Below are 11,738 nucleotides of genomic sequence, written 5' to 3' on the forward strand. Positions count from 1 at the left end.
GTCTCCTGACGATAATTGTTAGTCCCATTTGGATTCAAAACTTTCTACCAAAAGTTTTCAAAATTTAAAAAGGATTTGGAAGAATAGGAAGGTATTAATTAGGGAAAGAATGTCTGAATGGGCATTAAAAACACTCTCTACCTAAAATGATCCAAAAAGGGCACATAAATTATTTTAGGGAAATTGAAGAAAATATGACACAGCATTGAGGTTGTGCATTAGAAGGCGAGGGATATATATTATTTAGACCACCCGGTGCAAGTTTGAGTTGGAAGCTTGGATTTAGTGGAATAACGGTTATGATATTTTTTAATTTAGTAAAATTCAATTTCCACCCTTCAAGTTTGATTTAAGAAACATAGGCACTCCCCACGTTTTAGTAAAGAACAAATACCTCCATTCCTCGGTAAGAAGACTATTTTTTTATTTTTTTTAAAGTTGGAGGTGGAAAAAATATTATTTTGCTATCATGTCTACACTTTTTTTTTACTTGCATCTAAATTCTCCTTTATTTGACTTAAATTTTTGTGTCAGTTGATTTGATTATTAATTCAATTATATATCATTTTTGTCAAATAAGAAAATAAATTTCAACCCCTCCCCTCCTTCTATCCCCTCATCACTTCCCTTTATTACATGTGTTATAAAAAGCCAAGTAGGCCATTGATCACGCCCAACTCTAGTTCTAAAAAGGATAAGTCGTCGCTATAAATATAATCCGGTCTAAAAGTTAGGAGTCGAATCCCACAGAGAACTAAGGTTTAGCTACAACCTTTCACTATCACTAAGAATACAAGTTTGAATAATTCCTAAGTTATAAATATAAAGATTCTTATTTTAAATTAATTAACTAATAAATTAAATGAGTGAATTAACAACTAAAGATACTAAGGGTTGGAGACAAGATTAAGGAGGTTTAGAGTTATGATTTCCCCAATTTTCGGAATCCTTCTCGCTATGTCTCCTATAATTTCGCCTAAGTATTCTCTACCGATCATGAGTACTTCGGGTGTCATAATTCTCTTCCGAGCAACTACCACAAATTATGTAACGACCCGACCGGTCGTTTTGAGCTCTAGCGCGTCGATATAGGGTTTGAGGCCTTGAGTAGCTCACTTCAGGTATTAAGAATTTAAGACTTGTACGTGTGGTTAGAATTGAATTTCGGGAAGTTCAGAGTTGATTTGGAAAGAAAATTCTAAATTCGGAAGCTTTAATTGGAAGGTTTCACTAAGGTTTGACTTTTGAGTAAACGACCTCGAAATCGGGATTTAAAGGTTCCAATAGGTTTGTATAATGATTTCGGACTTGGGCGTATGTTCGGGTTGAGTATCGCGTGGTCCGGATGCATTTCGGTGCCTATTATGAAAAGTTGGCATTTTGGAAGTTCTAGGATTTCATAAGTTTGGTTTGAAGTGGATTTTAATGTTATCGATATCCATTTGGAGTTCCGAGCCTTGGAATATGTTCGTATCATGATTTGTGACTTGTGTGTAAAGTTTGGCGTCATTCCGGGAATGTTTAAGTGTAATTCGGACGCGTTCGACGAAGTTTGAAGGTTGGAAGAAAGGTTTTTGGCCATCGATTCGTAATTTTAATGTTGTTTGACATGATTTGAGGCTTCGACTAAGTCCGTATCGCGTTTTGGAACAGATTTGTAATCGATTGGAATTCGGATTTGAGGAGATGTTGTTGCTGCTGAAGACTAGTGTAATCGCACCTGCGGAAGGAGTGGCCGCAGATGCGGTCACGCATAGTCGACACTGCCCACCATTATAAACTACAACCACCTTCCTCAATCACAACACAACAACCTCTACCAACCACCATTATTAATTATTTCCAACCACCACCATTCTCAACCATAATCGACATCACCACCAATTACCACTAGCTACTACTCAGAACCACAATCAATCAAAATCACCACCAACCATCGCATCTAGTCGATATTCACAAGCACTTTTATATATATATATATATATATATATATATATATATATACACACACACACATTATTGATAGAATATTAGATTAATTAGTATTTTATTTGAATTTTATACATTCAGATGTTAAAAAATAAATAGTCTTAATCATTTAGTATTCAGATCTTTATATACATTTTAATATTCAGATATGTCTTCAGATTCAGATGTCTTAATCTTAATGCACATCTTGATATTCAGATGTGTATTCAGATTCAAACGTTTTAATCTTAAAAAAAAATTAGGCCTAAGCCTTACCCCTATCTTGAGAGGGTAGAAGGACTGTTTCTGATAGACTATCGGCTAAAGAAAAGATGAAAAGAAGCAGTGATAACAAATAGTAACAACAATAAAATATTAAAAAGACTGAAACCAAGATAGCAATGAAAATATTTTACTTCCTATCATGTGTAAAAATAGTTTCTAATCATAAGTGACTAAATTCACACTTTTCATCTTTAGGTAGAAATATGTTTCTTCAATAAATCAAAATGATCAAACATTGAAAAATTATGATTTTTCTCAATTAAACTCTTAGCTTTATTTACTTATCACCCCCAATCTTTCTAATATATCAAAAAGCACCTCATATTTCCTCTAATTGAAACTACACCTCCTCCAAAGTGTCTATTTCCTCTTTTCGATTCCAAAGAATCATTTGCCGACTTTCCACACATTCCAATTCTCCTGCAATAAGTCGACCGACCACTACAAAACCACCCCACTCCCCCCCGCCTTATGCTCCAACAAATTCTCTGCCATGAACGACCCCAATAGACCACCAGTTACCGGTTACCCCGCCGCCGCCCCTCCGAACCATAACGGTTACGGCGGTTACGCTCAACCCCCACCTCCCGGCACCGCCTACCCATACGCCGCACCCCCACCTTCCTCCACCACATACTACAACAACAACCCATACTACCAACAACCCAATCCTCACGCCGTCCAACGCGCCACCTTTCTCCGCCGCATAATCGCTATAGCCATAGCTGCTATGGTCATCACTGGAGCCTTTATTTTTATCGTCTGGCTCATACTCCGCCCCCGTCTCCCCGAGTTCCGAGTCGACTCGCTCTCAGTCTCAAACCTTAATCTCTCCAATTCATTGATTTCCGCCAACTGGGACCTCCGTTTTACTGTCCGAAACCCCAACAAAAAGTTGACACTTTACTACGATGATGTAGCAGCAGCGGTTTTTTATGATTCGGCTTCGCTTTCGGACACTACAGTCCCGCCGTTTTTTCAGGATAAACGGGCTGAGACTGCCCAGAAAGCGAGTTTTGCTACTTCAGGTTCGTACGTTGAGAATCGAGCTTTTGATGGGATGAATAAAGAAAGGGCTCGAAGTAGTGCAATTGGGTTTGATGTGAGGATGGTGGCTAGGGTTAGGTTTAAAGCTGGGGCTTGGAGAGCAAGGAGGAGGTTTATAAGGGTTTACTGTAAGGATTTATCTGTTGGGGTTGGGCCCAATAAGTCGTCCGGGAACTTGCTTGGTGGGCCCCGACAGTGCCGGGTTGGACTCTGACAGTTGGTGATCTTTCCTTGTTTTAAGGTGAAAATTCTAAGTATTGAAGTTTATAGGAGCATTAGCTTATTTTGTTTATGATACTTAGTTGTTTTTTATGGATGGTTTCTTTTGTTATTGGCAAATGCAACGTGGTTATATTTGATTAATGGCAGTGTGATTTATCATACACAAACTTATTATGAGGGTTCATTGGTTTACAGTGTGCAGTTTTCTTTCAGTTTTTGTTGTTTCGCTGAGGGCCCGTTGCCTTGCGGTGCCAAAAATAGCAAGCTTTGAAAAGTTGCTATTTTTCTCTTATGCCAAGGAGATTTAACAACTTATCTTTAATCAAAAAGTTCATTTTTCTGTATTTGTGCTATATGTTATTCAAAGAAAGGGGATTTTTTCAACCTAGCTCCGGCCCTGGTCCCAGTGCATATTCAACTAATAGCTTTCCTAAGTTATTGTTTTATCTATTCTTCGTTTGCTTCTGTTCATAGCATAGTGAAAGAAGTAGACATGGATGTAAGATTGATATGTTCTGTTAAATATGAGTCTGATTTATTTAGCTGTACATCACGGTCTTGAGGCAATGATGTAGAGAGGCTCTTTAATGTGATTATATATTTTGTTTCTGGATCATTCTATTGCTGGACAAAGTTGGTTATTGACATCAGCCTATATAACTTAAATCTTTTGTCCTGGTACTTTGACATGTTCCTTCAGGTGCTAAATCATTAGAAAGTCTATGTGCTTTTCTTTTGCTTCATCGGATGAAAGTGTATCTCTGTGCTTTCCAAGTCCTACGGAAGTTCTTGTGGAATATAAATTACTCGAAAGTGATATGTTATAGTTCTAGGAGAGTAGGAGTGATTTAGTTCATATGCAGTTTCCTTATATGTTACTTTCATCTCCACTAGCTGGTAGAAGTTCTCTCGAACGGCGACAATTGTGTGAATATGAAGCACTAATGTAGCTTTGAAGCGTGTGCTGCTTTTGGTAGATAGTAGACTGGCCAGTAATGTGGTATAGACCTTATATTTTTGGGTGAAATAGCGGATAGCACCTTTCTTAAGGTCCATTCCAGACAACAGACATTCTGAGCCAGGTTAGGTAACACTCTGTAAGGAAATATGCCTGTCTCTCTTCAAATTTGAGATCTCTATTTTTATTTTTATTTTGGGTTTGATAAGTAAATTAGGGACCTCTGTTTGGGATGAGCAAAGACTGTCACAAACCTGAAAGTTTAGATTCTTGGTCCTAAAGTAACCTAGCCCTAGCTGTTACTAACGACTTTGGCTTAGTCTTAGAAGCTCCCCTATCTCCACGTTTGATTACCTAAGGAGATGCTTGTATTTGAGAAAAAGATTGAATAGGGACTAGGGCCGAACTTTGGTAACTTGGTAACTGGAGATGTTTATCATACAAGAGTTAAGATGATTCACTTTCCGGGGTCGTTTGGTATGAGGTATAAGAAGGTATAGTGCTGGTATAAAAATTTAATACCACCTTAATACTTTGTTTGGTTAGCAAACCTGGTATAAATTATCCCGGGATTAAAATTAGTACCAGGATAACTTATACCTTGTAGAGGGTGGGGTAATTAGTGCCGGGATAACTTATACCTTCTTCTTAGAAATTATGCAATTGTCATTTTTAATACAACATGCCAAACAGTGGATAAAAAACAATACCAGGATAACTAATCCCAGCATAACTTACCCCGGCATAAGCCTTATTCAAACCAAATGACCCCTCAGTGGTTTAAGAATTCTGAGATGTGCATTTGCTAGTGGTGTCTATATATGCTTGATTTTAATATAAGAGTCTCTATAAAAGATTAGTTGAGCTGTAGGGCATATTCAACGGTTTGCAGATCTATCACTGCATGTATGACTATATACCTCCCATCAGGGGCGGACCCACATTGGGTCAAGCGGGTTCAAATGAATCTGCTTCGTTGAAAATTTTGATATTTTGCGTAAGTTAAATTTTGTAAAATGAGAATATATGAGTTATTTGAACCCACTTCATACAAGTTCATTCGGTGGAGGAAGTGGTATAGCGGGTTCAAGGTTAACTTAAGGGTCCCGAGTTCGAAACGGGATGGCACTCTTTTAGTTTTGTTCCCGTGTGCATCCTTAAGTCCACTAGTTTATTCCTTTAGTTTGTTTTTATTTTCTTTTATCTCTATTTTCTAATTTATATCTATTTTATTTTATATTTGATCTCCTAATGAAATCCAATAAGAATTAATCTACAGTTTATTTAACTTAAGTAGATGAAATCTTACAATATTTTTTGCTAAAATATGCAAGTGCATATCTTGAAATTATTTGTAATGTGTTAGTTCATATTAAACTAGGTTATCCTAAATTGTTTATTTTTGTTACAATTAAATTGTTAGTTCACTTTATAAGCTATCTTCTTTTATAGTTTGTACTAGTTTATTTTAAGTTATAACTCTTTATTTTTTGTTGTCCTATTATTTTTGTAAATTAATAACTTTATTTTTTTATTAGATTTTAATAAAACTCTAAAATATAAATTGGGTAAATAGAATATTTTTTTAAGTTTAAATAAAAATGTAAAACTAAGTAACTGTTAACATTTTTAGTTAAAGTAATTAGTTTTTGTTAAACGTTTTAAGTTTCAAGCCCTATTTTTTTGAAAGAAGAACAGAATTCGGACCTCTTTTTATTATTATTTAATTATTCATTTTAAGATACCTTTATGAACCCCCCCAAAAAAAAGCGGGGACAAATCCCGCTTATTACAACCATCGTATTGGTTAACGTCGTTTTAAATTGAACCCGCTTGCGTAAAATCCTGGATCCGCCACTGCCTCTCATCTATCTGGGGAAGTGGAAATGTGCTTGTCAGGTATTTCAATCTAGTGTATTCTCTCCTAACAATATAATTACAGAAGCATCTGAAAGAAGTGGATTTAAAAAGATATAGGAATATATTCTATAATGAGAGTTGCCCATGTACGGACTTCTGGTTGGGTCAACCTTAAATGTTTAGGCAGGTTGTTCGTCGTGATTACTGGCTTAGTTGATGTCATCTTTGCTTCGATCAGTATAAGCTTTGGAATAGACAACTTCATCCACTATGTATTTATTTAAATTTGGTTGGCATCAATGTGATTTTCTTTCTCTGCTTGTTTATTTGTTCTCCTCATGTTTAAGAAAGTGATCAAGGAGATCTCCTACGCAATATGCACTCATCAAATCAATGATGGAGTTCTCTGTGTCGTTTTCTAGCTGATAGTAGGTTTTCGTCATCTTTGGATATGTAAGGTCATCATTCATCTTATAGTTCGTGGCGTGTTCAGATCTTCTAGTTAGGGGAAACGAGATCCAACTTTGAGATTTTAGGTTTTAGTTTCGCAGAATGTAGCTTTTGTTCAATACTTACTGCGTCTTAGCTATCTTGTTATCCTCGATCGAAAAGATACTAGTATTTTCATAGAGCTGTTGTCAGCCTCTGTCGCGTATGAGCAAGTGGCATTGCTCAATTTAAATCATTTAAATGTTCATAGAGTTTCTGATGGACTCTTTCTTTTTGCACCCAATTTCATGTTGTACTCCTAAGTCCTAATGATCATTTAGTATCTATTTACCACAGTTACAAATTAAATTATCTTAGGCTAAATCTCTATACTTGATCATAACTACTCTGAATTAGAAAAATGATAACTTTTATACTGCAATTCATAATGAGAAAATTAAGGAACAAGCGGGATCCTCAATGAATCAATATATGCCATGTAATGAACAGAGCAGCGAACTAAGACATAATAAGATACTTTGCTAGGCTTGACCTAGAAAATATGGGTAGACTGTTTTAGAAAATTTCACTTTAAAAGATAAAAGGTCTATGCATCGAGTCCTTGTAATATTCAGAACATAATTTGAAAAATTAAATCTTAGACGGTGGGTGGATGTTTACATCCTCACCTTAATGTCCCTGGTCTTACTAAGAAATCAAGAAGAGTACTTCATAGGTTTCAGACCTTTTATATCTCAAGATCAGTTAATTGAACTGTTGGCAGTAGTAGCAGGTCAGTGGGCATACCTGGTGTTTGTAGCTTGGCATCTGAAATGAAATTGTAATACTTTCTTGTATTCATAAACAGATCATTTTGTCTTTTTTGGTCTTTTTCAGCCACGTAGAAGGAAATTTTTTAATTTGAGACTTGCAGTGATACTTTCATTCCAGCAGAAACTGCTCCCACAGATGCAGTGAGGTTCCTTAAACTTCATGCGTAGAATTTTAAAATGTGGTGTTTCTGATGATGATTTTAAATCACATTGAAGGAACCTATTAAATAGAAATTAAACTTTACATGCATAACCTTGTTGCGCAGATGTGGGATTGGATATCTCTGCAGGTTCAGGTGAGTTAACTCGTGGCTTGGAACTTTATAAGGATTTATTATTTGCTATGTCGATTGAGTTGCATTATTGATCTCCAAGAGATCTACCTATTACATTTGTACGTCCCATAACTTTATCTTGGCAGATTAGAGTATCTGCCTTTTGTTCTTTTGAGCCCTTAGTTTACTAGTGAAGCTTTTAAAGTTTATGCTTATATTTTTCAGAACCAGAAAGATGCCATGGCTTCTAAAATGTTGTATGATCATGATTGGGTGCTGTATTTCATGGTTCAGGTTTTGTTATGCAATTAAGCGTATTGCTATGTTATCTAAAAAGGGTAAGATGGTAGGAAGAATATGCTTGCGAAGCAACACCATTGGGGCTTTTTATTAGACAAGTTGTTGAAATAAGATGTTGGTCATCTCCCTTGTGAAGCTAACTACTTTTATCATTTTCAGCTATGCATGGGAAAGGGGTATTTTTACCAGTAATAATCGGCTTTTCTACCAATATGATTTCAGAGGCTTCTGTTGCTGTTGGTTCTCCATCTGGGATAATCTTTTTAGGTTCTTTGATTAGAACTTGTAGTATCAGTTATCAAATGCTTCCAAAACATATGATGTACAGCTTACATTATCAACATAATTGCCTTCACATGTTCTTTTTATATGTCAAAAGCTTGAAGATTTATTTATTTTGATCTACATAACTGTATAGTTTAGACTTGTTAACTGAATATGTTGATAAATCAATAGTTAGGAAATTTGGATCAGTGGCCTGCCCGCAAAATGTTCTGTGCAGGTTTATGGTGTCGGAAGTTTACACTTGAGTCTGAGTTACTGTGTTGTTAGGAGGTGGTAGGTACTCAATGTTTTAGTCGACGAATAGTTGAAGTGTGACAAAAGATCTGACAAAAGATCGACTATAACAAATATTTGAGTAGTCGTTTTTCTTTTTTCTTTTATCTATTTCCAAAAAAATATAAAAGGACATACACACAACAATGAAAAACTATGGTACATTGTTATAGTCAGTCATTCATCAAATGCTAACAAGAATAATGAAAGTTTGGGTAAAACTGAGAAGAAAACATTTAATGAGGATATAACTTGAGTCTAGGGAAAAGCAACAGAACATAAACCGGATCTTATAAGGACAAAAAGATTCCAAAGTTGACAACTCAGTGATGGATACAGCGCATCAAAATTCCTATCTTTTTCACCTCACCAACTTGAAGAATAAAACGCATCTTTCAAAAAATTTGTTTGTTCTTTTTTTGTAATTTTTGGATCTCTGGACTTCAATTTTATGTGTTGACCGATATGCTTATTTCTCATTCACTTTGGCTCATTAGTTTAACGTTCAGTGCATATCTACCTAGAATAAGGTAGTCTTTCTCAAACAATGCTTAAGCAATGCACCAGAAGAGTCTTATCATACATTGTTTAATCTTTGACATACTTTTTTTCGTAAAGGCATCATAAACTTTCTATTTATGCTTTTAGTTACTTATAAGATCTTTGAACATAGCGTATAATGGAGGAACTATATATTGTTTATTTAACTTGAATTATACGTAGTAATTATTCAAAGTTTATTTCTTTATCTGTACGCGCGTGTTGTTTATGTTATATAGATATGACTCAGTTTACCAAGTTGCAATGTCAAAGTATTCCTTTCTTTCACGTTGTCAACTTTCTCAGTTAGGATTTTTCATCCCTTAATTGGAAAGTTAGAATCAATAAGAGGGGGTATTTAATTTGCTTTAGATTTTCGCTTTGTTCCCTACACCTTTTGGTTCTTTGTCTTCTCTGCTTGGATTAATGTTTACCAGTTAAATATTAGGTTCAAAATTGATCAAATACATTTTGGTTTTTGAGACGGAATGAGTTGAAGCCAGAAGTATCAATCATATTCCTAGAATTGCATGGCAGCTTCGTCTTCGTACCAAGCATCATGTGGTATTGTACTATAGTTGTGTACTTGTATACTCATTCTTTATTTATAGTATTTGGTTTCATATGGAAGTATCAGTGGGATCAGATGCAATGTTGACTTCTTTTTCTAATAATCATTTTTATCTCAAATCATTTGTAATCTGGATCCGTGTTGCCTGTTGACTGTTGTGTATGACCTATTAAGGAGTGAGGCCAAGTTTCTCCATTTTCAGAACAAGAACTTTAGACCTCTTGTTTATAAGAGTGTGGATCGAACTCTATGCGAGATTCATAGTTGCATTATTTATAGCTTTCTTGTTCGTAGACAAAGCGGATCTGGAATTGTTTTTAATTCCAACACATAACTTCTATTCATGTGCTTCATATTCGGCGGGAGTTCACTCCCAGAAATATAGCCATCCCCGTCCCCTCACGTCAATCTCAAGCGAGCCTCTTATCCATTCTTATTGAACGACAACGGGAGCAAATCCAACTAGAAAAACTCACATTTGGCTTATGGATAATCAGGCTCAAACTGATGATAATTTTCACCACGTCAAGATAACACTCTACGGTTGAGTTATAACCTTTCCATCATACCACACCTCTTGATGGTCCTATTATAAGACTATAGAACATTTGCATTAAGCGATAGATAAGGAAAGTATCCTATGTTACTTGTTTAAAGTGTTTAAAAGTTAATGTATCTACTTTGGCTAAAACACTTGAGTTTTTCTCATTTTTTCCTGAGACTTTTAGTCCCATTGAGAAGAAAAGAAAAAGAAAAAGAAAAGAAAGGGCATCTAAAAGAACCCACAGAGAAAAAAAAAAAGAAACACTAATAAAAACAGCTACTTCGCCACCAAATTTCTGCCTCTAAAGTACTTTTGAGATAATCAGATAATTACTCCATCAGAAGTAAGTGTGGTTTAAAATTGAAGTGTAGTTATAGTCAAAAACTTACTTCCAGCGAAAAATATGTTTTGCTTAACAAATAATAATAGTAATAACAACACATGGAAGCTCTCATCTTAAAGTTTCTAAAATTGTTTTTGGGACGAGCTGCCATTTTTGAGAGGCAATTATTTGGGCTCTAGAAGTGTTTAGAGTTGCTCATATTTTGGGAGAGAAGTTTATTTGTTAAACCGAATTATATTAGAGCTTGTTTGGTACTGGGAACATTCGAGGATCATCAATCAATACTTAAAAAGTGGGAATCCTAAATTAAAAAGTTAAATTACCTAAATGCCTTTCTTAATAATCTGAATTATTTTAAATAAATAAATAAAAACATCAAATTTATTTGAAGGGGTGTAACCCTTGGTTATTAGTTGCCATCAGAATTAGCTAACAATTTCTATTTTTTTTTACCTTTTGGTTTCACATGTTGTGCCGTATCAATCAAGAACAAAAATCTGTCGAGTTGCTTCTTAAAATGAGAATAAAACCTTCTCCATAATTGCTATCTTTAGAAGCCTTCAAAATGTGAGTGGTAGCAGGAATTGAATACACTTTCTTAGCCCTTCTATCTTCATTGCTGAATATCTCCTTTTTTGTTCAGTGTTTTTTCTATTTTTTTAAATATTGTATTTTTATTGTATAAGTTTTGAGACATGACTATATGAATTACTGTTGTTACATTTTCACAATATATGATGTTTTCTTCTGCTGTACTCGTAGTTTAATGTTGTAAGATATAAATTATGTTTTACAGAAGTCAAACACTTAATTGGAAAACAAAAAGGAAAAATAGGTTTTCTCTCTCGAAGATAGGGCTTAATGGCTAACTAGATAAGGTAGAGGTGTTAGGGACTAACTTGTCTCATGTTCAAATTTGTTAAAAGATATGTTTGCGGCTAACTTATATATTATGTTGATAATATATTTTCTTTCTGTTATGTGTATCGCATGGGACCAATTAGA

At 35.0% G+C, this 11,738-nt stretch overlaps 2 protein-coding genes across 2 annotated transcripts; both read left to right on the forward strand.

Moving 5' to 3' along the window:
• Window positions 1-2,628: 2,628 nt before the first annotated feature.
• Window positions 2,629-3,663, forward strand: LOC138891350 (NDR1/HIN1-like protein 10). The gene has a single exon (XM_009608683.4). The coding sequence runs from the start codon at window positions 2,747-2,749 to the stop codon at window positions 3,512-3,514; it is 768 nt and encodes a 255-aa protein (XP_009606978.1). The 5' UTR covers window positions 2,629-2,746; the 3' UTR covers window positions 3,515-3,663.
• Window positions 3,515-8,584, forward strand: LOC104101241 (uncharacterized). The gene is made up of 5 exons (XM_070187913.1): window positions 3,515-3,541; window positions 7,667-7,743; window positions 7,869-7,898; window positions 8,103-8,215; window positions 8,337-8,584. The coding sequence occupies exons 2-5, from the start codon at window positions 7,739-7,741 to the stop codon at window positions 8,576-8,578; spliced, it is 390 nt and encodes a 129-aa protein (XP_070044014.1). The 5' UTR covers window positions 3,515-3,541; window positions 7,667-7,738; the 3' UTR covers window positions 8,579-8,584.
• The last annotated feature ends 3,154 nt before the right edge of the window (window positions 8,585-11,738 follow it).

The sequence above is a fragment of the Nicotiana tomentosiformis genome, chromosome 11 (genome assembly GCF_000390325.3).
Source record: "Nicotiana tomentosiformis chromosome 11, ASM39032v3, whole genome shotgun sequence".
NCBI lineage: Eukaryota > Viridiplantae > Streptophyta > Magnoliopsida > Solanales > Solanaceae > Nicotiana > Nicotiana tomentosiformis.